At 53.7% G+C, this 26,792-nt stretch overlaps 1 protein-coding gene across 1 annotated transcript in view; it reads left to right on the forward strand.

Annotated features, from left to right (window-relative positions):
- SPSB4 (splA/ryanodine receptor domain and SOCS box containing 4) overlaps positions 1 to 24,436 on the forward strand; it is a 60,709-nt gene extending 36,273 nt beyond the window's left edge. The window contains exon 2 of the mRNA XM_046655537.1: positions 23,869 to 24,436. Within this exon, the coding sequence (XP_046511493.1) occupies positions 23,869 to 23,996 (128 nt within the window). The 3' untranslated portion in view covers positions 23,997 to 24,436. The remainder of the gene's footprint in view (positions 1 to 23,868) is intronic.
- Positions 24,437 to 26,792: the final 2,356 nt, after the last annotated feature.

The raw sequence follows: 26,792 nt of genomic DNA on the forward strand, positions 1-26,792 counted from the left end.
AGGTGATTATAGAGACAATGTATGTAACCCCGATGATAATTCTTGGCTTCGTCTTCAAAGTTATATTCAAATTAACCGTAGTTTTATACGCTAATTATCTTTTGAGATGAATAAAGATACTTTGTCTTAAAAGCAAATCCATGATGGCCCCTTCCTCCCTTCCACACGGCATGCGGTGACTCCTCATCGCCACCTGGTGGCAGCACTTCTGCACAGCAGGGGAGAGAGGTTTAAGAGAAGAGCACTGACTTATCTAGACAACCGCAGTGGGCTGGTGGAGGGCACCCCATGTTGGAAGTGGGAGTCCAGGGACTCTAGTCTGTGCTCCGCCCAGCCCGGCCACGTTGGCGTCGAGGCAGCCAGTTCAGCTCCCTGGGCAGCAGACCCTGAGTGTGCGGTGCCTGCATGGCCTGATACCCCTGGAGACCCCTCTCACTTGGACGGTCCCTGACTCTTTGTTGTCCCTCTTATGTTGCATTGACCTTGAGGGCAAAACGTGCAGGTGGATTTTGCGGCACCAGTGGGAGAAGTGGTCTTGGGCAAGGAGGGCTCTCCAGAGCCCCCAGGCCACTCCGCGGAGGGGGCGTCTCCTCCTCCAGGTGTGCGGCTCTGCCCACCGTGGCTTCTCACCTCTCTGGGAGCCTGTCTGACTCAAGCCTCTTAAGGCCCCTTCTCAGTCCCTGCCTTTCTTCACTGGACCAGAGATCCTCTTCCAAACATGGGTGTCTCCATCAGGAACCACCTCTGATCACAGTTGGGGAACTTGAGTCCAGGGTCTGGAGAAGGCCCAGCACCGCGGTGCGGGGGGGGGGGGGGGGGGGGCTAGGGGTGGTATTTGTTGTATTCTCTTATAAGGAACAGGAAACCTGACTGAAACCACCTGCAATTAACACAGGGAGTGTGTGCGCTTTCATCACTGACAGTCCCGGGCAACTCTGCCTTCGGCCTCGCCTGTGTCCAGGGTTCAGACCATTGCCGGGTCTGGGTTCTCTCTGTCCATTTCTCAGCTCTTCCTCCTTCGTGCCTTCTAGTGCCTCAGGGGTGTCTCATGGGCTTTGGGTCCCCATACTTGACCCACATGAAAGACACGATCTAAGTAAAGATACTGATTCTGCTCTGATCTCTAGATCTCACCTCCCACAGAGCACGACCCCGAAGCCCCTCCTACACACACTTTCTGGAGGCCCCATGGTTGGGCTCATCTTCCTTCTCAAGTCCCCATGACTGCAGGGAGCCCCGGGGACCACCTGTTCCCTCCTCACCCAGCAGGAGCCAGCATGCTTGTACCTGCCTTGCTTAGCACAAGGCCTGGGATGCAATTCGATTGGCTCTGCGTGGTCACATGCCCACCTCTGAACCACTCACTGTGGCCACTGAATTGGCATGTGCTGCTGGGCTCAGCCCCCACCATGGCCTCCACTCCTGGAGCTGGGAGCAAACACCCCCTCCAAGGGATTGCAAAGATGTTTTACTAAAAGAGGAGGGCAAGGATGCTGCGGGCAAAACCATCAGAATCCATTCATAGCTAACATAAGAGCAGTAGAATGAAAGTCTATAGATGATTGATCTTTCGGATAAATCAGGGTGATGATCAAGGCCATCCTGATAGCACCACTTCCTTCTGTCTGGAAAGTGTCCTTCGCTCGCGGCTGTGTCCTGTCCTCCCCACACTGCCATCCACAGGGACAATCCGGGTGAAGACACATTTCAGTGGTGACTTCAATTCAGAGACCCGGAAGAAGGGAGGTATTTCCGTAGGTTTCTGGGTTTCCCCGGGGGCGAGTGTCTTGCCTGTGAATATCATCCTGTCACTACGGGGGACAATCCCCTCCTCTGGGCTCTGACGTTCACTCGGAGATCTCGTTTATTTAGAGTGGGCTTCTCTCACTGTTCGGCCCTGCTTGGGCTGATGTTTAAAATTCCCAGTAGAGTGTCCAAGTAGGCAGGGCCTTAGAGACCCTGGTCCAAGCCCCTCATGCTGTGGATGGGGACCACTGAGGGTCAGGGTCTTGTCAAGGCCACCCAGCCAGTTAAATTGCAGAGCCAAGACCCTCTGCTTGGCAGCCCCTTTCCATAGGTGCCTCACTACCGTGGGATCCCCGAGTGGGCAGGCAGGAAGGCAGCCCAGGTGAAGGCCCAGGGGACGCCTTTGCTGTGAATGATCCACAAAATCAATTATTCGTGGTCCGACAGAGTGGTGGGGTGGGCCCCTCACCCTGCATTGCTGGGTGCATCTTCTGCGATTACTTCTTGCTGCAGGGCATCCCTTCCTAATTGTGTTTTGCTCAGGCTAATGTCAAAAATTAACTTTCCCAGTACATTCAAATGAGGCCAAGGGAGGAAACGTTGTGAGAGCAGAGACTTGATTTTCCGCAGATAAACCACAAGCAGGTTATCTGGAATGGATGCTCTGTGTGTGTGATCCCTCAGAGATGCAGAGCGTTGTACAGGACAGACCTCTGTGCTCCAGCCTGGCATACACCCTAGGGTCACACCTGGGCCCTGCCTCCAAGAGCTCCTGGGTTACTGGGGCAGCCACACAAATAATGATAGTTCCGTGAGATACACATTAATAAAGCGCTCTAGGAAGTGCGGGAGGAGTGCGGTGGAGAGAGTAACAGGTGTTTGCGGGCAGCTGTGGCATCGAGGAAGTGCTCACAGAGGAGGGACATTGGAGTGGAGATTTAAAGATGTTCCGAGATGGGAAAGGCTAATCAAGGCATTTCAGGGGTGGGTACAGCATGTGCAAAGGCACAGAGACTGTCAGATGCATAGCCGAGTTCAGGAGACTGCAAGAAGTTCAAGGAGCACACGAGGCAGAGAGTAGTCAGCCAAGAGACCGGTTCATGGAGGGAGACCCCAGTGGTCTAGTCGGTCATTTAGTCATTCATTAAAACCTGGGCCTTTTGAAGCCCAGCACTTGTTTTTAAATTTAGATTTTATTTATATGAAATACATTCATAAGGTTTAGTTAAAACATGACAGTGATGAGTCTCCTGCCCACCCCTGTTCCCAGCCACCCTCCCAGAGGCACCCGATGCTGTCAGATGAGGGCGTTACCCGCACGCCCTGATGTGCACCTTGCTCTCTTCACCTCCCATACCCGGAGGTGATGAGGTGACTCAGTGCGCGGAGGGCTTCTTCATTCCTCCTGACAGTGGGTGGAGTTAGTTGTTGAGCCCCAGCGGTGTGTCCACAGCTCAGAGACTTTCTCATTCCGCCCCTTGTTTACAGTGGGAGAGACTGAAGGGCCAGGAAGGTGGGGAGCCCACCAAGGTCACCCAGCTGCTCTGTGACTGAGCCAGGGCTCAAACCCGAGTCTTTCACCTTTCGTACCTACCTAGGCCAGCCCAGCCACTTCCTTGCCTCGATGGTCTTCATTTGTCAGACCATCAGTTGGAAAAAGTGATGGGTGAGGCTGCAGTTTTTGGTAGCCGTTTCGGCCAGTAGGCTGATGCTGATGTATCCAGCAGCCTCTTGACGTGTGATTCCAGACTCCCATGGTAACCTTTAGCCTGGTCCCTCGCTTCCCCCTTCCTCTCTCCTCCTCATTCCCCTTCTCAGCTTTCTGGTCCCCACCTTTGCCTCGCATCCCTGGGTCAAGTCTCCGCCCCCCGTCCCTGTCCCAGCAGCTAGTCACTATGACAACGAGGGCCTTCCGTCAAAAAGGTGCCTTCCAGGTATTTTATTCTGAGCCCCAATTAAGGCAGGCAGGCTGCAGGCTGGGAGCGGAGCCGAGAACTGTGTTTTATGGCCTGTGAGAGAGCCCAGGTGCTATTTATAGCTCCTTAATCGGTGTTGCTAAATGGGGTCTTAATGCAAGTCCCACGGCAACTGCACATTTCCATCACGGAGCATCTCCTCCTGGCGGCCACCCTCCCTCCATCTGTCGGCCGAGCAGCCTCTGCCTGGCAGCCCCTCCCGGGGGAGTGGTGCCTCCTCTGCGCTCCGCAGCTGCCAGCAGGCTGCCTGGCACTCCTGACCTCCGCCTGACACCAGCCGGCCCTTTGCAGTTCCACCTTTGGGGATGTTTGGTCCACAGCTGTCACTTCCATCAGGAACCTGGAGTCCTCAAGCGGCCGTTTGTCTCAGAGCTGGGATTCTGTCCCCAGTCTCCCACCACCTCTCCCCAGCCTCTCCATCAAAGCCAGAGAGGGATGAGGGACACATATGGCTGAGTACGTACGTAAACATCCACAGGAGCCGTCCACGAGTACCTCATGGGGTAACAAATCCGTCTCGCTCATTCACACAGAGCATGTTAACTGTTCCCCCATTTCTAACAGCTGGGGAATTCAGCCTGAGCATGGGAGAGGGAATGACCAGTGTCCACTGCCAGGCGCTGTCGTGGAGCTTCATGGGTTCCACCTCATTCAGTCTTCACACAGCTCGTTTCATGGAGAAGGAGCTCAGGATAGGCCAGATCTTGCTGAGGTAACAGACAAGCCCCAAATTGCACTGACTTCCAACAACCAAGGTTGGTTCTTGCCCTTGCTGTATGCCCATCGCTGGTCAGCTGCGGGCTCCATTCCAGAAGGTGTGCGTCCTCACTTCAGGTGCAGGGCAGGCGCAGCCCCGGATGGTCACTAAGGGAAAAGAGAAGGCAGCTGTGCACAGACTGGCCCCTCAGGCTTCTGGTTGGAAGGAACCCAGAGCACTCCTCTGACACTTCATTAGCCAAAGCCAGCTTATGCCTGCACCTAACTTCAAGTAATGGGGAGGGGTAAGCTGCTCCCATGCCGCGTGGGTGAGAGCTGGAATATTTGAGAAGAGTCCTAATGACCTCTGCAGAAGCCAGGGGTCCCAAGGGTGAAGCGATTTGTCCAGATCCCACAGCTTCTAAGTGGCAGAGATTTGAACGCTCAGCTCTTTCCGCCAGAAATCTGTGTTCTTTCCCCATGTAGCAAAGTATTACAGATGCGGGCTCTCAAGTCAGACTCCTGGCTTGCAGCCTGTCTCCAGTCTTCACCAGCTATGTTACGCTAGTGAGGCAAGTTGCTTAACCTCTCAGAGCCTCACTTCTCTGTAAAATGAAGATACCAGGGCAGGACTCTGTCCTGAAAACCAGAACTTTATTCCTCAGTTTGGGGCAAACTCATTTGGCAGCCAGACTCGACCTGAAGCGATGTGAGACTAGTATATTCGTTCCTTATTTCACTTCTTGTGAATATTCGTAGGTTTCGCTGTAGAAATATTAATGTGTTTGATTGCAGGCGCTGCCCCAGACCGATGGGATGTTATGCAATACATGGTGTATGCAATCTAATTACTGAGCTTTGGAACTCTCTAAATTCTGGAACAGTCTGGCCCCAGGGTTTTGGATAAGGACCTCGGATCTGTAGCTCCTCCCTCATGAGGTTTTGAGGATTAAGGGAGGTGATGTGTCAAAAATTCTGAGCCTGGGGCCCAGCACATAGCAAGTGCTCCATAATTGGTCTGTATTCTGGGCCCCTGGGTTGGACTGATGGGGCAGGAAAGTGGCACTAGCTTCTGAGAGAGGCCACAGAGCTGACCCCAAAGCAAGACGGAAGTCGGCATGCTCCAGTGTGCACATGGGTGATGTCAGCAGGTCTCTCTGATCCTGGGTATGCCCTCCTCTTGAAGAGAGCTTCGTCAGGGCCTCATAAGTCCTTGAGTGTGCTTTTGGAATGGTTCCCTCTAACAGTAAACAGGATGTTTGTGAAGATCCTCAGACAAGGCAGCGTGGTCTATACATATAAGGTATTGTTCTCACATATTAAATTTACATTCAAAAGTGTTCCCTTTCCAGCCATTGGGCCAGAGTCTGAGGTTTTGTCTTATCATTCGCTTCTCAGAATCGTGGAGTTGGCAAGGGGGTTCCAAAACCCTGTTCCTCTGAAGTCCTCAAGGCCCCACCCTGAGGTTGGGAACTGAGACCCCATCCTCCGACCAGCTTCCCTTCTGTCTGCTAAATAGACGGGGTTCTACATAAAATTTCACTTGGCAGAAGGGTTCAGCTGCCTTAGCAAGGAGACCTGCCCTTTCCCGTCGTCCAGGCCGAGAACTGCAGCCCAGAGAGGCGCAGTGTGTGGCCCTTGGGACCAGGGTGAAGACTGCCAGGGCTGGGATCCCAGGCCACTGGCTGTGTGACCTGGGGCAGGTTATGACCTCACTGTGACTCAGTTTCCTCCTCTGTAGAGGAAGATAATTGATGGTTGTTGTGAGGATTAAATAAGTTAATTTATGAAAGTTCTTGAAACAGTGCCTGGTGTGTGAAACATACTGGAAATGCTGGCTGTTAGTAATATTATATATAGTACATTATAAGTATTGTACATTATAATATATACATCATATAGATATATAATGTTATCAGTATAGCAGTGAGTTTGTGGCAGAGCCAGGAGCTGTGTCTTCCGTCTCTCACTCCAGGAATCCTGTCCAACTGAATTCACATATTTGAAAATAACAAGTGTTGGTGAGGATATGGAGAAATTGCTGGTGGGAATGTACAATCACGCAGCCGCTGTGGAAAACAGTTGGGTGGTTCCTCAAAACGTTGAACATAGAATAGACGTTGACCCAGCAATTCCACTTCCAGGTATCTACCCAGGAAAAATGAAAACGGGTATTTGAACAAATATGCATACTCGGATATGCACGGCAGCGCTATTCACAATAGCCAAAACATGGGAATGCCCCAGAATGTCCATCAGTGGATGGATGGATGGATAAACAAAATGCGATATATCCATGCAATGGAATATTATTTAGCCATAAAAAGGAGTGAAGTTCTGATACATGCTACCTCGTAGATGAACCTCGAAGATGTGCCACGTGAAGGAAGTCAGATACAAAGGGTCCCATCTTGTATGATTCCATTTGTATGGAACATTCAGAATAGATCAGTGCATAGAGAGAGAAAGCAGATTAATGGTTGCCAGAGGCTGGAGGACGGGGGAGTAACTGCGCATGGGCACAGGGTTTCCTTTGGGGGTGATGAAAACGGTTTGGAACTTGATAGAGCTGATGGTTGTGCAACACTGTGAATGTACAAAATGCCTCTGAATTATATACTTTAAAACAGTTAGTTTTATGTCATGTAAACTTCACCTCAATTAAAAAATAAAATTCAGTGCAAGGAAGTTGTCACCAGACCTCAGTCAACAGGGTAGTTGTATTCGTGCAGAAAATATCCAAGGGGTGTTGAGCACGGCCCTGGTGGAGCACCCTTCCTCCTCCCCTGCCCCCCAGGAGGCTGTGCGCTTCTCACACTGAGGGTGTCTCGCTCAGTTCTGCCTCCCCAGTAGTTGGCCTGGCACATTGAGGACACAGCGGATCCTCAAGAAGCGTGGGACTCCTGGGCTAATTGACAGAAACACAGCGAATGCACACAGGCTGTGTCCTCCCCACGCCGGCTCTGCAGTGTTGGGCCAGCAGCTTAGCCCCCGGGCTTGCTTCCCTCATGACAGGATGATGTGTCTAAACCCCATGTGGCCGAGCAGGGCTTGGCAGAGGGCAGCTGCTGCTTGCCTTAGGTTATTATTATCATCATCATTGTTATGATTTAAATTGGTAAATAAGTCTTTTTTCCCCAGCTTTATTGAGCTATTAATGACCTATAACCTTGTGTAAGTTTAAGGTGTACAGCGTGTTGATTTGATACACTTATTTATGGCAACATGATTACCACTGCATGTCACCATCATGTCACGTAATTACTGTGTCTTATTTGTGATGGGGACATTTAAGATCGACTCTGTTAGCAAATTGCAAGTATATGATACCGTATTTTATTAGGTTATTATTGTTATCCAATGTCAAGGGGATTCTCAATCTGCGTTCCTCTAGGAAACTGGTTTTGCCACAACCTGAACTAAATTATTTTTCTGTGTTTTCCCAACTCACACACACAAAAATATTAATTTTGTCTATTATTTTCCTCTACTAATATGTTTTTGACCATAAACCTCTACCACCTGCTACTACTCCTTGTCTGAAGTAAAATAAGAAATGAGAAGGTGTGTGATTTTATGGAAGAATAGATATTACAAGCATTTACACCAAATACATCAGTGTTCTGGGCGTTGAGAAGTAGCTTATGAGGGACACAGACTCTGGAGCGACCTCTCTGTCACTCACTTCTGGGTGACCTTGGAAATCATGAGACCTCTCTGTGCCTCAGTGTCCTCATCTCTACATTGGGGTCGTAGGGTGCCGTGAGGACTGAAGGAGTTACCGAAGGGCACGTGCTTGACACAGCACCTGGCAGGGGGCGCACTCCTGTTAGCCCTTATTATTGGTGGGGTAGTGGCGGTGTTATTACGACTATTGCTCTCTGGCGTGCCCTCCAGTGCCCTGACTCCCCGGCATTCTAACCCCTGCACATTCAACCGGGGGACTGTACGTTTTACCAACCTGGTGGCCACACAAGGAAAACTGGGCGGGCAGAGGGAGTGGGTGTGTTTGGTGTCCAGATGAGTGACATCTTCCCAACTGGGACACTCAGAATCCAGCAGAATCCACACTGAGAGAGCGCAGAGAGAGAAAATAGGGTTTGCATGAAGTTCTGGTTTTTGACACGTAGTTTTGGATATCAGAGCTAGAGTCATCCACAGCGTGGAAGGACGGTGAGCAGATTCTTGGATCTGATCAACTTTGTACTTCTGTGGTTGGATCAGACCTTCTGGCAGTTTCCGAGGGACGGGCTGCCCCTGGGTGGGGTGGCAGGTACCAGCTTCTGAAAAGGGTGGTGGGTAAGCTTCACTGCACAGTAGGGATGACACTGTCAGCCCAGGGCTGTGTCTGCATCTAGAAGTATTTTGCTTGGCCATACTAAATTAAAATAACACAGAAATGTCGCATAAAAATCTGGATTCCCAACCCCCTTTTTTTTTTTTTTGAAAGAGCAGGAAATCTGGTAACACCAGGCCACATTCCTGCTTAGAGCCAAGGCTGGAGCTCAGTCACGGCCCCCTCGTGTGTGTCTCACTGTCCATGGGTGCCTGCTCTCCCCGGACCCACTGCTTCCATCTGTTCCTCGTAGTCACTGAGGTTCCCTGCCTGGCCCCCAGGCATGGGGGTTTGCAGCCTCTGGTCTAAAATCCAAACATACTTGTGATCCTAGAATTGGTTTTCATTCATGCACTGGTCGTTAACTTTCTCAGAAGTTACCTAAAACAAGAATCATTTGCCTTGAAACTAGAAGTGGAAGTAGGGCAGCAGTTTCCGTATTTGCTGGCTATTATTCTGTCTCACGGCTCTTTACACACTGGAAATATTTATTTGCAGACCTCGTCATTTACCACTTCTTAGTAGACGGTCTACCCCTTCCAGAGCCATCCCGTAAATATGGGGTTCCTCTGGAGCCTAATTGGATGCTTTGACTAAAGGAGGGGGGAGCTTGGGTGAGAAAACTAGGCAGACTCCATCCAAGAATTCGTTTTACTCATCAGTTTTGCTTAATTTAAGAAAAACAAGCTTCCACTGTCCTCCTCTGGGCCGGTTTCTGAGCTCACACTTGGAAAGGTCAGGTAAACACGATAAATCCGTTAGAAGGCCTTCGTAGTCAACCCCTGTGGCTTGTGCTGTTTAGCAAGAGGCTAAAGTGATGACATTTCCCAAGTGGGAGGAAGTTGGCCTGACCTTGGCTGTTTGCTAGAAAACAGCAGTCAGCTGTGCCGGTCAGCCCCAGTGGGTGCAAGGAGACAGCCCGGGGCTGCTGCAGGGGGCGTGGGGGTTCTGGAGGTTGGGCCTGGAGGGGAGAAGACCCCCTAATGCAGTCGGTGTTGGCTTCCTTCTTCCCTCCAGAGTCTTCAGGCCAAATCCCAGACCAGGTGGACCGCCATATCACTAACTGTCCCCTACTGGGTAGAGTCCTTCATCTGAGCCACCCCACGCTTACCTGCCTGGGCTCTGTCGGGTGAGGGGCCCACCTCCATCCATTCAGGGATCTCTAATGCACAGGGAACAAGCCAGCGCCACCACCCAGAGCAGGGCTGGGGTCAGGGGCGTGGGGGCACTGAGACTGAGTGACAGAGTCAGTAGGGCTGGGGGTCCTTTGCAGTGAGTGTCACGCCACCTCCCCTGGAGAGTTTGGAAACAGAGTGCATCCCAAACATACTGCCCGAGTTCCCATCCCATTTTCACCACTTAACTGTAGCTTTAAGTGAGTTACTGTGCCTCAGTTTCCTCAGTCTGTAAATGGACATTCATAACAGTAGCTACCTCGTTGGATCATAGGAGAGTAAGTACAGGAAGACCTGTAAGTGATCAGAACGTCTCGTGACATAGGAAGTGCCATGTGAAGCCTTGCTGTGTGTGACTAGTCCCATTAATACTATTCTTATTGCCCAAAATCCAGTCAAAGAGCCCAGGAAGAACATCAAGGTAGACTTTGAAAATATATCAGCACTCATGGGTTTCCTCATGCTTCTGCTTCTGATGAAAAGATTGGCAGGAACATCCCCCAAATAGAAGAGGCAGATGGATAGACTGGAGTCTGGGGTCCCACAGAGCTGGGTTCGGACCCTGGCTCCCTGACGCTCAAGCTGCTCTGTCCCGTGCAGAACCTGGTTGGAATGACCTGTGGGTATCGTCCTCCACGGGCCTCCAGTCCTCAGCTCTCCACATCTGCCACCTCTTTCTCTCACCTTGTCCTAAAGGAGTAACTGCTCTGGAACAATAATGGCTATCATTTGATGATCACCCACATATGCCAGGGCCTGAGCTGGGTACCTTTCTGCAGCCCCTTGATTCATCATCCCTACTCAGCCCTGTGAGGCAGGCACTGTCCCCATTCCACAGAGGAGCGGCCTGCCCTGTAAGACCAGAACTCACTAGCAGCCAGCCTGGTGGCCGAGTGGTTATGGTCGCATGCTCCACTTTGGCGGCTCAGGGTTCACAGGTTCGGATCCCTGGTGTGGACCTACACACCACTCATCAAGCCATGCTGAGGCAGCGTCCCACATACAAAATAGAGGAAGATTGGCACAGATGTTAGCTCAGGGACAATTCCTCACCAAAAAAATAAAAGGCCAGAACTCACTCTGTGCCTTCTCATTCCAGGCCTGGGCCGCCTCTCCTCCTCAGCGATGCCATCCCCCAAGTTCTCACAGGCAAGAGTGACTCCATTATTACTCATTAACTAGAATTTCCCTGTAATTCATCTTCTGGCCAAGCTCTTGTTTGAGGCCAACTTGAAACTTTTCTTGTTCACTTTTGTTCTCTTTCTCTTTTTTATTTTTTAACTGAACCTCTGAAACACAGAATTGGATTAAAGGTAACCCTTAGTTGTAGTACACTGTCATCATTGGTCCCATGCATAGCCCTCTTTCATTCTAATTTGCTTATTCATATATTTACTCCTGTATAATTTAATGCCATCATGAATCCATCATCCAACCCAAGGACTAGAACGTTGACAGTTGGGTATCTTTGTGCCCCTGCCTTGTCCATCCTTGCCAACCCCCATCCCTCTGCCTTGAGACACCTACGCCTCTGAATTTTGTGTTTATTGTTCTCTATAGATTTTTACATATAGATGTGTGTCGAAACAATGCCTTGTTTAGTTTTAGTTCTCAAACTTTCTAGCTTGTCTGTTCCTGTGTCAATACCACACTGTTCATTGCTATGGCTTTGAGTAAGTAGGCAAGTCCTGCTCCCCCACACTCCGTATTCTTCTTTAGAAGTGGACACACCACAAGGAATGGGGGTCCCACCCTGCGGGTCCCCACCCTGCCTTGGATGGGATGAGCACCAACTGTCTCCGAAGGACTGTGCTTGTTCTGCTCCCCTCCCCGCTCTCCCCATGATGGACGTGGTTCCTTCAGTGTCTGTGGGGGCAGCCAGGTTGCTCCCATGGCTGCAGTGGCAGAGAAAACTCCTAAGGACGTCGGGATGGTCTGTGATGCAGGGTGCATGCCAGCCAGAGGCCTCCCCATCCCCGAGGCTCTCACCGCATGACCAGGGCCCGTCCTGGTCCCAGGCCAGGGTGTCCAGCCATCGTGCAGCTCCGGGGCAGCCTCCAAACTGAAAACAGTCAGATTTTCTGGGAAACTTTTCAGCTGAGTCAGGAGCATCCTCCACTAGACCGAGGAACTGGCACAGGGTGTTATTAATTCTGTCTGCCTGCGGGCACCTTGCCGGGGGTTCTTTAGCTGACTGAGGGCAGTATGAAAGGGCGACTTTTTTTTCATTCCCTGCACCAGAAGAGCCAGAAGAGCCAGAAGAGCCAGAAGAGCGGGGCCGTAGTTTCCTTTACAGAGACGAAGGCTCGTTGCAGCTGCCTCCCCTCTCCTGGACCCCGGTCAGCTCCTTCCCACCAACCGAGCACCCATGGTGTCCAAAGCAGAGCCGTAAGGCATAGGCAGCAAGAACAAAAGCCCGTCCCTGTCTGTGCGAGCCCACAGTCTACAGGGGCGACAACAACGCCAGCCACAGGGAGCGATGCTGGAGCACTTGGCGTCGGCCGGGATTCACCGCAGGCAGGGAGCCGCATTTCCTGAACTGAAAGTTAGACGATGTCTGACGACAATGAGGGGTTATTTCCAACGGGGGTTGTTCCACAGACTCCTCAGTCAGTCACCATAGTGATGAGAGGGGAGGGGATGCTGCGCGTGGGAGGTGTGACCTCTGCTGGATGAGCCTTGGGCGGCTGCCTCTCCTGGAGGAGTCAGGAAGTGAGCAGAGGGCTGGTCATGAAGATGGAGCGCCAGGATGGAACAGAGCTGTTTGGAAGGTGGACATGGAAGGGCCTGGGGTTGGGGGACTTGGAGGGCAGGGGAGGGGGCACAGTGAGCGTGTCTGAAGGTCCAGGCCTGGGAGCCTGGGACATGGCCCCTGGGACAAGGATCCCATGGGAGGCGCACAGCAATGAGGAACGGGAGGTGCTTGGTTTCACTGCAGGGTGTTAGGGCATCTGTGGGGCATCCCCAGGGAGTAGGTCTGTAGACCACGTACCAGAACCACTGGGGATCTCATTAAAATGCTGGTTCTGAGGCAGTCGATCTGGTGGAGCCCAAGATCCTGCATTTCCAGCAGGCTCCCAGGCCAAGCAGAAGCTGCTGGTCCACCGACCACACTTTAGCTCACTAGGGTCCCAGACTGGAGCCGGGGTGGAGGCCGACAACGTCCCTAACTCAGGTAAGAGGAGGCCCTAAGTGCACGTTGAATTGAGGTGTGCAGAGTCATTTTCGTTTCTCCTCTAAAATAAAAGTGTCTCAGCCTTCAGGAATACCAATATTGATGATTCGGGTCAGAATTCAGGGATAGGAAGATGGAAGCGGATCTGGGCCTCTTCAGAAATGTTTTCGCTTGAAGAGCGATGTCCATGACAGGTGGTGCACAGGACGTCCACTGAGGGGTTCATCCCCCCGGACACTCCCGGGCGCCCACACGGGCTCTTGGCTGAGATCTGTAGGGTATGCCTCTGTTCCCCGTGAGGTGAGGACACTGACTTTCTTTTTTTAACAGACTAGATTTTCTCCAACAATTGATTAGTGTTTCCTCAAAGTGTCATCTGAGAAAACTATGAACTTTTCCCAATGTTGCGCCAAAGAGATTTCTGTGACTACATCTTGGAGAGATGCCTTCAGAGCCAATAAACATTCTTGTCACCCGGCAGTAGAGCTAACTCTTATTCATCCTCTCAGACTCCTCTTAGCTGCAGCCTCCTCCAGGAAGCCGTCCTGGACGCCCCCAGGCTGGGCTGGGAGCCCCTCTTCCTGTCTCTCACAGCTCCGCCTACAATTCCTTCTCTTAAGCACAGACCCCTCTGGCTGCCACCATTTACTGAGGTCGCCCTGTCCTGGCTGTAGCCCCGTGAGGCTCTCAGTGCCCTGCTCCCTGCTCAGGTCCTGCGAAGCAAGTATGTAAGTAGAAGTTTGATGGATACACGCATGTGTGACGAGCACCAGTTGGATAAGACTTTATCCTCAAAGTCTACAAAATGACATTAGAACTCTGGTATCGCTCCGAACTCTTCTTGAGAAGCCTTTAGTTAAAGCAGTGATGTTCTTCATGCCTTGATTTCCCATCTGCAGAATGGGCTGGTGAAGACTTCTTACATTGTTCAGAGAAGTTTCAAGCTGCTGAAAGAGCCTGGCCTTGGCCTTGAGCTAGGGTGGGGGCTGAGCTAGGATCTTCTCCAGGACAGCACCCCCAGCCCCAGCCAGGCTCCCAGGCTGGGCAAGTGGCAGGACAGACCTTCTTCCATCTCCGCGCTCCTTCCCAACCCAGACACAGAGGGTCCTCCCGCCCGCATCTGCCTAGGGGTTGAGAAGACCCTACAGGGGCCGAGGCCACAAGGCCCCCAGGAGGCCTGAGTCCCTGCCACCTGCCTGGAGCCATTCATTCTTCCTCACAGCTGGGAGAGAGCAACAGCTGACCCCAGCTGGCTTCAGCATGGCCGGAGCATGGCTGCAAAGTGAGCGGACAGGAGCTCCAGCCCGCTGAGATCTTGGCTAGTGTGGCACAGGGTGCCCGGGGACGGAAGGCCCTCGGATGAGGGATTCAGGTCACCAGATTGCGTGTTCCTTTGACACTGCTAATGTGAACCTGTGGCTAAAAGGAGCCTCAGTTGGTCAAGTTGAGCGTGGCCTTTGAGCAGCCAGCCCTGCCTAAGAAGTAACAGCAGGCTATAGCCAGTCAGCCCCCTGGGCCTGGCTCAGCACCACTCCCCCAGGAAGCCCACCTGGCCTGTGCCAGCAGCTTGGGAGCCACGGCCCTGGGTCTCCAAGGCTCATCTAACATTTATCTCCCAGCATCACTGGCCTTGCCATTTGCTTTTTCGTGTGCATTTAAGCCTAATTTGATTGGGTCCAGTCGAAGTGCTTCCACTGCCAGGATGACATGTGATTTCTGTTCCACTAAGTGTGTCAGCTGGTGGAAAGGACCCTGAGCCTTCTTGCCAAGTGACTTGTCACACTGATAGAGACTGAGGCCCCAAGGAGGAAGGCGAGGCCACTCTGCCAGCTGGTGGCCGAGGCCGGCCAGAGCCCAGGGCTGCCAGCTGCTCAGCCACTTCCTACTCAGCTGTGTGGCAGGTCAGGAGGGAGGCCCTGAAATGGAACTGAGCAGAGATAGACGAACTCGAGATGCTTCTTGTTCCCAGTCCATTCTCTACTGCTAGCCCTGCGCCCCCTGCTTACCAGCCACCCCATCCTGCCTGCCCCCGTACCCTTTGTCCCTGGGAATAGTGAGGTGTTGAGAGGGCTCTGTGGCCTAGAGGTTTCCACGAGGGGAAATAATGGTCACAGTGGGGCTGGCTGATCCAGTGGTCAGAGACCGGGGTACAGGAAGGGGCATTTAGGGGTGAGGCTCAGGTCCATGGTGTGGCCCAGTGAGAGGGTAGCTAGGTGGAGGAGAGGGTCCCTGTGGATGAGGCAGTCAAGAACCAGGAACCTGAGGGATGAGGGATGTGCCTGTGCGGGGTTCCATCATCAGGAGTGGGCAGTGAGGGACCTGGGACCCAGGCCAGGCCCCTGACACATGAGGGGCCAGAGGTCAGTAGATGACAGCAGCAAGGACCCAGAGAGGACCAGACCGAGTGGTGTGAGCCACAGAGGAGCTGGAACTTCTCGCCAGCAGATGGAGGGGCAGAGCTTTGCATGTGGCAAAAGGGAGCAAGGAGCCCTGGCCGCCCCCCTGGCCCTGAGAGCACACAGCCCCAGAGAAGGCTGAGGGGCAGTGGTGTCCTGGAGAGGATGCTCGCTTCCTGTAAGGCGGGGGTAGAAGGAGCTCTCAGAGAAGTCGGGGGTGCAGTTTTCTGTGTGGGGAGCAGCGGTTCCAGAGGGCACAATGGGAGATTTGGGTGGTGGGGAAGGCAGGGGGCTGGGGGCAGAGGGAAGGAGGCACAGAGTGGTATGGGGGATGCACTTTAGAGAAACGACATCCCTTGGAGAGAGGCTCTTCCCAGCACCAAGATCTAATGGGTCTTCATATTGTTCATTCTACCTTCCTGCTCCTCTGTGTTCCATTTCCTCCCCTCTTTTCCTGGAAACTCTGCGATCCTGTTTCTTGGATTCCTTTTTCATCTTGCTGGAGCACCTCCTTGAGTAACTTTCAGACTCAGTGGGTAGAGGCTCTTCTTTTAGACACATCGAAAATGTAGCTGCTGTTTGCTCTGCAGCAGAGTGGCTCCCCTCTGCCGGGGAGCACCGCAGAGTCTTGGGGTGAGAATATTTTGCCGGACACACCTTCCTGTCTGGTACTAGGTCAGGGAGCTGGTGGGCCGGCCAGGCCCTTGAGCACTTCATCTAGGTGGAAGTGTCTTCTGGTTCCCACCATCCCCCGTCGCCAGCTTTGCTGTGGAGAAGGGCTCGCTTGTGCTCCATTGGGCCTCTCTGTTGGACCTCGATGCTGACCAGGAGCCCCCCCAAGGCTGCCCGCCCCTTCAGAGAGCAGGCTCAGGTTCAGCTGGGGCAGAGCGGGGAGCACAGCCGCCCCAGAGACCGGGCTTAGAGTTCTGTAGGGGATTACCCCGCTGTTGGCTCCGTGCCTGGTCTGCCCTTCCTTGCTGGAGCTCGCGGCTCCTCTGGGCTCCTTTGCTGAGAGCCAGGTGTCCCCTGGCACGTGGGGCTGCCGGTTCTCTGCTTGATTCCCCACCCTCCTGTCCACCTGCTTTCCGTCTTCCTGGAATCTCCCCGAATGTCTACACTGCTGACTGCCTTTCCTGCTTTCCAGCACTGGTGTCAGGGCTGTTACACACACACACACACACACACACACACACACACACGTGCACATATCTTCTGTCATTTCAGGGGGATGCTGGGTGGAGGGGTCCAAGCGTGTGGGTGCAGGCTGCCCCTTGAGCACAGCCCCACAATCAGGTGGCATTTTCTAGCCAGAACTCCCTGTTGGGGGTCCTCCCATCAGAGGGTTCCCACATCCTCGCTCGGCAGCGTTGCCTGGGAAGGGCACGCGTTATTTAGGCCGCTTGCTGTGCAGCACTCCTCTGTGCATGGGAAGTGACTTGGGGCGCTCTCTAGCCCAGGGAAAATGAGGGCCCCGCTGGGGCTGTGGGGACCTCCTGGGCCGAGGACGCTTGTTGGCACAGAGTTCATCTGAAGGTGCTGCTTGTGTCCCGGGTAGTCAGAACCCTTTTTGCTGGGGAAACAGTGAAAATTGCTAAGGAAAACTCCAGATTCCACATGCTTTCTAAAAGTGAGCTGAGGGCTCTGTCGGCCACGACAGGGCCAGTTGGTACTAGGATGCCGTATTTTAGAAGTGAGCGGGTAATGACACATTTGTCCATTGGTGTAACTACGTGGATTGACACCTGACAGGTGCAGACCCACAGGACAGAGAAGCCAGCTCACTGGGGAGGAGGCCACTCTTGATTTGGGTCCTGAAAGAGGAAGCCGGCTTCTGGCAGGCAGTATAGGGAAGGGTGTTTTAGCTGAAGGAGCAGCATGAGGGGAGGCCCAGAGGCAAGCAGGTAGTCCTCTGAGCCTTCGGACACCACAGTCAGTGGATAGGTGGTTAGCACAGTGTCTGACACACAGCGTGTGTGTGTGCTTGCCTGTGTATGTGTCTTCTCCTTTCTTTTCCTGGAAACAAACAAATGGTGCCCAGGTCTCCTTAAGTTCAGATTTCAGGGCTGTCACTCTAACCTTCCCCATCTGCTCACTATTGTCTGAAACCGTTGCAAAAGAATTTCACCTCTTAACCTGAAAACACTCATCTTTTTTCAAAGTACAAATCAGCAGTGGGGACAGTGGGGACTCATGTCTTGCCATCTCCTCACGGGGCCTGGGAAGCAGGTCAGACCCCAATCCCTGGGCCAAGATGTCCGCCATTTCCATCAGAGACGTAGACCCTCCTGACCAGATGAGCTAACTCGCCCATTGAGCTGCCAGCAAAACAGAAGCCCTGGGCAGTTCTGTGGCTGACTTGGGGTCGTGTGGGGGGTGAGTGGTGAATTATGGAAATTCAGGTCACTGGAGAACTTTGGAAATGATTGCCTTGTGATATTTTAGCCCAGAACCAGACATGCAGCCCTGGCTCCAGTAAATCTTCATCAACAGCAGAGCATTCTTGTCAATTAGGATGATGCACTGAGGCATTTTCAGAACCGCGAGTAAATTATCACTATTTTTTTTGAGGAAGATTAGCCCTGAGCTAACATCTGCCAGCAATCCTCCTCTTTTTGCTGAGGAAGACTGGCCCTGAGCTAACATCCGTGCCCATCTTCCTCTACTTTATATGTGAGACGCCTGCCACAGCATGGCTTGACAAGCGGTGCATAGGTCCGCACCAGGGATCTCAACCAGTGAACACCGGGCCACCGAGAAGCGGAACGTGCATTTAACCACTGCACCGCCAGGCCGGCCCCAGATTATCACTGTATTTAAAGGTACCTCTTGGGCTGATGGCCTGAAATAAGACATACTATAGACAGAACACCTTTAAGGCAAGGGGCATGTTGTGTCATATCATCACAACGTGTGGGTGGAGGTGTTGCTGTCCCCGTTTACAGATGAGAAGAAAGTGGCTCCGAGAAGGTGAGCCAGCTGTCTGGCCCACTGGTAGGGGAGCAGGAGCTTGGATCCAAGCCATCCCCTTCCCTGACTTGGCCTGGTTGGTGCAGGCGGGAAGATGCCCAGCTTGTGTTGTATCCACACCCACCACCAGGGTCCGAGGCGCTCCTAACTCAGTCAGTGACCTATTGTGTAAACTTGTTTTTGAAGTATAACATATATGCAGAAAGTGTGCCAACCTCAGTGATTAAGCTTGATGGCTTTTACCAACTGAATGCACTGGTATAGCAGGACTCAGATAAAGGAGCAGAACAACACCCCCCGCCCCCCCCAACCCCCGCCCCCCCCAACCCCCCCCCCCCCAAACTTTGTCATCCTGCTTTTGAACTCTATACAGATGAAGTCACACAAAATGTACTTTTCTTTCACTCAAAATTATGTTTGAGTGGTTCACCCATCTTTGTGCTGTGATTGTGGTTGCCTCATGCAGGTGGCTGAGCCACTATGTGAAGATGCACAATTACGTGTACAGTCCACTGTTGAGGGACAGTAGAATTGTTTCCAGTTTGGTGCAGTTACAAATGACGCTTCTGTGAGCGCTCGTGTACATGCGTGCACCAGGAATAAAACTGCAGGCCACGGGTTCAGCTTTAGGAGTCGCTCTCAGTTCTCCAGAGTGCCTGTGCCATTTTCCCCGCCCACCCGCAGCATTAGAGAGTTCCCGTTGCTCCACATCCTCACCAGCGCTTGCTGTTGTCTGTTTTCATTTTAGCTGTTCTGGGTGGCATGTGGCACAGTCACACAGTGGTGGTGATCTGCACTTCTCTGATGATTCATGAAGTTGAGCACATTTTTGTATATTTTTTGGCCATTTGGATATTCGCTTTTGCAAACAATGATTCCTTTTTAATTGTATCTTTAGTCGGAAAATATTTCTGAGAATGGCTCCCATGCTGAAAGATTCTGTTTCTCTTCCCACCTGGGGGATCATTTCTAAGCCTCGATGTTTGGCAGTTCTCAGAAGGGTTCCACAGCCAACGCGAGTGAGAAACAGGAGTCGGAGGGTGGCACAGCCACTGCCCGGCGTCCTCAGGGCTCTGGAAGCTCTTCAGCTGCGACCCCGGCTTTCTCTGCACACTCAGGCTTGCTGCGCAGGCGTCAGTGTGAGGTTCCCTCAAAAATGAGGAAGGATGAGTTATATTCCACATTTAGAGCTGAAGCCATGTTCCAAATTCCATCCCCCCTTTCTCGCTTCCTTTGGAGTCTGGGCTCTGGACTGACTTCAGTGACTGCAGAGTAATGAGGGTGAACAGGGCTCTGCCCTTCCCGTCAGCCCTAACCAGGCGGGGACACACAGGGGACTGAGGTGCTGACAAGCCTCCACACCGTGGGCATTGAGGACGTGGTCTGTGCACAGAGCTTTACAGGGATTGAGAAAGCTCTTAAGCTCTGGCATGGTGATCAGACATGAACAGCTCAAACTCTCCTGATGCGAAATGCAGGCCTCTCTTGCCTCACTCGGAGAAGGAGCTGCCGGCCCCCGGCCCCCAGCTGGAGCTGACCTTGTTACTGGCCCTCCCCAAGCATGTCCTCACAAAGGCCCACCAGACAAATGTCTGGATGGGAGGAGAGCGCTAGAACGGTACATATGGAGCACCTAGTCTGTGCTGGTCACATGCTAAACGCTTTCCCCCTCCTAACTCATTTAACCCCCACCACAAGCCACTGGTCAGTTAGAACCTGCCCTGTTCTCAGGGGGCTTACAGGAGAGCGGGAAGCTAAGGCAGAAACGCCGCCAGGTAAGAGCAGTTCCTTTCAATAGCTTAAGACAGCTATGGAAGGGGCTGGCCCCACTGCCTAGTGGTTAAGTTCTGCGTGCTCCACTTTGGTGGCCCAGGTTTGCAGGTTTGGACCCTGGGCATGGACCTACACTGCCTATCAGCCATGCCATGGTGGCGACCCACATACAAATTAGAGGAAGATTGGCACAGATGTTAGCTCAGGGCTAATCTTCCTCAAGCAAAAAAAGAGGAAGATTGGCAACAGATGTTAGCTTAGGGTGAATCTTCCTCAGCAAAAACAAAGCAAAACAAAACAAAACAAAAAACAGCTATGGAAGACATGCCTGAAGCAGCAAGTTGATCATTTACTTAGCAGACCATTTCTGGGCCATCCCTCTGTGATAGGCCCGGGCTGGGGGCTGGGGGGCCTAAGACAGATGAGTCAGGGCCATGTCCTTTAAGAAGTCCACAGTCCCCTTGTAAGCATTCATTGTTAAATGAATGAAGTTGAAAATCCTCTCCACGTTTGTCTGAGTGGAGGAAGGGAGCACGTCTGGTCAGGGTGGCACTCAGTGAGTGCGCCCAGGGTGCATGGTGCCCCAGGTGCAGCCAATACGACATGAGTGGGGACCAGCATTTCCTGAGCTCCTGCTGCATACGGTGCCCTGGCTGAGGCCCTGGCACCTGCCATATCCTTTCATCCTCTCTGTGAGCCTGGGAACTAATGCTCTGCTTTACAGATGAGGAAACGAGGGCGCAGAGGTCCCTTCCCAGAGGCACAAACGTGCAATTGGCAGAGCTGGAGCTCACAATCAGGGACTCCAAATTCCTGGAGAGCCTGGGAGGGGCTGTGCAGAGGAGGCAGGGTGACAGGCCCCAAGGACCATGAGAATGGGAATGTGAGGGCCAGCCCTGGCGGCCGAGTGGTTTAGTTCAGCACACTCCACTTTGGTGGTCCAGGTTCGGTTCCTGGACGTGGACTTACACCATTCATCTGTGGCCAACCTGTGGCAGTGACTCACATACAAAAATAATAGGAAGATTGGCAGCAGATGTTAGCTCAGGGCGAATCTTCTTCAGCAAAAAAAATTTTTTAAATAAAAAGAGAATGGGAATGTGGCTGGGGAGGTCTGCACTGGAATGGGTGGGTGTGAGAGCCCAGAGGGCATCTTGGTTGCAGGGCAGCCACTGAGGTGGGTGCAGACCTCCCGGTGGGAGAGGCAGGCGGGGTGAGCTGGGAAGGGGTGGGGGAGCCAGAGTGAGAGCCTGTGGCCTGTGTCACGTTCGGCACTGAGCCTGGGAGATGGGACCCTCTCCTTCACTGCTCACCTTAAAGCAACCCTCTATCAATGCACAGTGCTTCAGGGAGGCAGCATGCAGCTCTAAATGTAGGCTTTGGGGCTGTGTGATTCTGGATAAGCCTCTACCTCTCTGAGCCTCAGTTTCCTTTCCTCCAAAGTAGGCACAGTCACATCTAAATGAGATAAACCTAGCATAGCAAAGAGGACAGAACAGATGCTCAATAATGTGGTTAAGATTTAAGACAGCTTCCAGCTGCCTGGGTTCAACTCCCAACTTTGCCACTTGCCAGCTGTGTGTGTGTCCTTGGGCAAGTGACTTACCCTCTCTGTATTTCCATTTCCTTCTCCTTAAAATGGGGATAATAATAATAGTTCCGACCCCGAGGGGTTGCTGTGGTATGAATTTGATACACACGTGCATGTGAGTTGCAACAAATAAAGAGCTTGGCACAGCACCTGGCCCCCTAATAAGCCTTAGTGACGAGCAGCTACACTTATGCTGCGTTCCTCACGTTGCCTGGTAGGTAAGCAGCAGCTGCTCATTTAACAAGCACTCTTGGTTCTCTTTCTCCCCACTGTGCGGTGGCACAGGCAGCGCTGGTGCTACAGGAACTAGAAGGAGAGCACGGAAACTTGCAGGGGGAGGTCAGCTGCCAGCAAGACGTGGAAGATGGGAGGATTGGTGGGGGGAGGGCACGGGGTTCCCAGAGGCATGATTTGGGGGCATGCAAAGCTGGGAGCGGACCCAGCTGTGGACAGGGCGCAGGACATCTGCGTGCAGGGGTGTCGCTAGGGGAGAGATGGGGACGCCTCGGGGGTATCAAGTGTTTGCCCAGGCATGGTGACCGTGTGACCATGTGACTGGGGTGAGTGATCCGTCTTTCAGGCCTGGAAAAGAGGGGATGCCAGGCCTCACTGGCCAGCCGAGAGGGTCGTGTGAGGCGCACAGGAGGCTACGCAGGTGCAAGTGTTTGCAACCACTGACGCTCCATGCAGATTAGCCCCTGTGGTCCCGCCTCACGTGAGGGGGAGCTGGGTACGCTCCTGTGCGTGGCTCCCACAGCGCCGGCCGGGCGAGCCCTGCTTCATCCTGACGGCTCTCCTTAGGAACTGCAGCTGTAGTCCGTGACAATCCCTGGGAAGCGCTCCTGCCCAGCTTCCCATCCCCTGGAGAGCATCCCTATCACAACTCGTGTGTTCGGGTCTACCACGTAGGGTTTCATTGTATCTTAGCACATTATGTATACCTGTAAAACATCACTTGTTCAGGTCTCAAAAAAGTGTTAAGATGCAGCTTCAGGCCTCTAGCACGTTCCTGCAGGCTTGGGAAAATAGGCCTGTACAAGCCATACGAGACAACACGTGACCAGCGTCACTTCATTCCCGATCCAGCTGTCCGTCACCATTCCTCTCCTCCAGACCTCCCAGCCTGTCCTGTTTTATGCCTCTGTCTGTTCTCTCTGCCTAGAACACCCTCCCCAACCTCACATCACATTACACTCCTATGCACCCTTCAAAACCCCCATCAGGTATCCTCTCTTTGAAGCTTTCAAACAACTCTTCCATGCAGGAACTCCCCGGTTTCTGTCCCTGTGCGGTTAGGAATTAGTGCATCTATTACCCTCTATTACAGTTGTCGCCTGTTTAAACTCCCTGACCATGAGCCTTCCTCCACTTCCAGGGCTGCCTCTGGCCTTGGCTTAGATGTCTGTATCTCCGGGGCCAATCAGAGGGCCTGGAAGAGAAGAAGAGCTTAATGAGTATGCCTGGGATAAACCTACTTAAACTCAATCCTATGTCCAGGGGTTCCATGGTTTATGGATATTAATCCATGGATTTTTCCAGAACTGGGTATTGGGGAAAAGTGCATCTGCTGACCATCAGGAGAGGCTATAGGAGAAGTCCGAGGGTCCGGAGGGGTTTCAGACGCCTCCCCGGACCTAGCCCGTATCAGAGAGGAAGCCCCGCAGGTGCGCCCGCGGTCAGCGGCCCGTTTTGATCACGGCCTGCGGCGAGAAGGGTTTCTTACCCTGAGACCCGCTGACACCTGCATCGCATAGAGCTTTCATGGGACAGTATTTATCCTTGCTATGGCACTGCTCTCCATTTCTCTTTCTTTTCTTTCCTTCTTTTTGTTTTTTGATTGCTGGTCGCCACGCGATGGATTGCTCCCACAATTCTTCAGTCTGATCGGTTTGCATCCCACAGTTTGAAAAACACTGCTGCAGGCTTTCCTCAGCGGGTGTAACCAGAGCAGGCTTCCGGGAGGAGGAGCGGGCCCGGAGGGCGGCGGGCGGCGGCGGCGGGCGGCGCGCGGCCTCTAACCCTGCCCTGTCGTTGCAGCCGAGCCGCTGCCGCTGATGGACCTGTGCCGGAGATGCATCCGCTCGGCGCTCGGCCGCCCGCGCCTCGGCGACATCGGCGCGCTGCCCCTGCCTCAGTCGCTCAAAAACTACCTGCAGTACCAGTGAGCGGGCCGGGCGGCGCTGGCGGCCCCGGGCGCACGCGGCGGCGGGAGGGGCCTCCGGCGCCCGGGACGCGCGGTTCCCCGCTTGGAACACGAAACGGCTGTTGCCAACAGTATTGGCTGCCTTGGGCGCAGCCCGCACGTCGGACACCCCCTGGGAAGCCACGGGGAGCCTGGCGCCTGGCCCGCCGGGGCCACAGCGACCCTGCGGCCGCGCCTCGATCGGAGAGCCCGCCTCCTCGCCCCGAGGAAGAATCAGACATGGGGCGGAGCCTCTCCCGGGGACGGGCCCGCTCGGGAGGAGACTGCCTCTGAATAATGAGGGGGAGCGCGCCTGCTGGCCGGGGCTCTGGGCCCACCCCTTGCCAGGGCGGCGGGCTTGTCGGGGCACGTTAGGACTTTGTGCCCCTTCGGAAGACTGTTGCCCGGGGATGCCCAGCTGCAGAGCAGGCAAGTGGCCGAAGCCGAGTGAGAGCCTCCCGGCTCGCCTCTGTGGACGCCGTTTACCTCCCTTCCCCCCCCCCCCCCCCCCCCCGGGTTCTCTGGATGCCCCAGGCACCTCTATTCAGGGAAGCTGAGTCTGATTAGTTCACCCAGGGACGGAGTAGATCCTTTATTGTTGTTATTTTCAGCAGCGTTGCATTTTAAAAGAGGAGTGTGGTGAGGGCAGTACTTAGTCCAAAGGTGCTATGAGGGGAACTGGGGGCATTGTGACGCCCAAGCGGGTGATGTCCTGGGGCTGGGGAGCCCTCCGGGGTGCTGACGGTCTCCGGTGACCATCCATTCAGAAGGCAGCCTGGCTGCCGCAAAGCTTTATTTGAGCGAGTTATTTTTTCACTTTAGGAGACTGTGCGAGTTTGTTTCTGTTTCACGTGTGTGTGGTGTGCTGTTTATTTATCAGCTTGGGGCCTTGGGGCAGCCTTGTAACTGCAAGGGCGGATGTGGCAGGTGCCTTCGCTGCCCACTCCGAGCCTGTCCTCTCACGGACGATGCTGCTGCTGCTGCTGCCGCCGCCACCGCTGGGCTTCTCTCTCCTGTTTCCATCGCTCTTTGCCCAGACACATTTTTAACTGGAAATTGTCACAGCAGTGGGATCCCGGAGTCCCAGACGGCACTGCCGTCCCCGACATTAATGTGAATTTGACTGTGAATGAGGAGCGTTTCTAATAAAGTTTGTCGTTCAGTCCTTCAGCTGTGTGTTAAATGCTCTTTGGGGAGGGGCGGGACTGGCTTCTTCCATCCACCTGCCCAGTCCGTCCCCAGACCTCTCCAGGTGCTTCTCGTCTCTTCTATCTTGTCCCCGCTTGAGCCTACACTCTAGTTACTTTACAAAGGCCTGCCCTGGAAGAGCAGATGTGCCCACGTCCTGGGTCCATGCAAGGCCAGCCGTGACGGCAGACAAACAGGTCATTTCCTAACGCCAGAGCCATCGTGTCCACGGGGTAGCTCTGCGGGGGGCACAGGGTCAGGGAAGGTAAACCCTATGGGACAACACTTTCAAAGTGGACCCAAAGGTGGGGCTGGATGTTGCTTTGGAAGGGCACGTTGTCACCAAGGAGCAGTGAAATTGCTGAGTGGCTTAGCCAGGCTCAGAGCTGGAAACTGGTCAGGAGCCAGTTCAGGCTGTGTCTGGGTCAGGACTGCCCACATTCCCTCAGCAACACAGGCCACCAACATGTGCTGTGCCAGCCTCCCAGGGCCCAGAGCTCGGGTAGACGTGTCCCATCCCCAGGGGAGGCCTTTACAGGGCAGCCTAATAAAAAGAGAGGAAGCTCACAAAGGGGCCTGCAGGGAAGGCTTCCTGGAGGAAGAGGTGCTCTCTACACCTGCTTCTTAAGGGAAGACAACCTTTCTGAGGACAGACTGAGGAAGCAGACAGGGGCAGGGTCCCCCCTGCCCTGACCCTGGGGCTGGAGGCTGGTCTCAGCCTCAGGCAGGGTTCTGCCGTTTGGCTTCCTGCAGAGGTGCGGCCTCAGGCTTTGGGGTCGAGAGGCCTAGGTTTGACTCTTAGCTTTGTCACTTATATGCTGTGACCTTGGGTAAGTCACTTCCTCCTACACACTGTGGGGGCTGGACCAGTGGATGAGGGCCCTGCCTCGCCCAATTCCTAGGGTCCCAGTTTCAGCACCAGCAGCCAGCTTGGATGCAGGTGTTCGGCATTTGTGTGCCCCCAGCACTGACCCCCGGGGACAAGAAGGAGGGGCTGTGGCCCTGCCCTGTTGGAGCCTACATTCATAGGGAGAGACTGATGACACATAGAGGGAAGAGATGAGCTGGGTGGGGGCTAGAGAGTGGGACACGGAAGACCCCATTTCTGAGAGTGAACAAGGAAGGCCTCTGGGGAGATGCCGAGTTCTGAAAAATGGAGAGGGAGCCACACAAGTGAAAGGGAGTAGCGGGCGGGGGGTGCTCTCTGGGTTGGGGAGCTTCCTGCTGTCCCTTCTCGAAGCTCGAGCTTCTGTGACCCATTGAGCTGAGCTGAGTAAGCCACGGCACTGCCATTCTGCCCCAAGCTGCAGTCCACATGCCTGGGTGGATGTGACATATCTCCAGGGCTCCTTGTGTGTTAGTGCCGGCCCCACATGCACACACACACACACACTCACCTCCAAAAACCTTTCCCTGCAGACTCCTGGGAGCCTCCTGACCACTCCCCGGGGCAGTGCCCATCATAACCCAGCCCATCCCATCCTTGGTGTGTTCTCGGGGGTTTGGCCTCTCTCTCCTTGACCCGTTTCTGGTGGAGGCACTTGCTGAAACAGACCCATTCATCGGTTTTTGACTGTCTACGAATGGAGCA

This window comes from Equus quagga, chromosome 1, assembly GCF_021613505.1.
Source record: "Equus quagga isolate Etosha38 chromosome 1, UCLA_HA_Equagga_1.0, whole genome shotgun sequence".
In the NCBI taxonomy this organism is placed as follows: domain Eukaryota; kingdom Metazoa; phylum Chordata; class Mammalia; order Perissodactyla; family Equidae; genus Equus; species Equus quagga.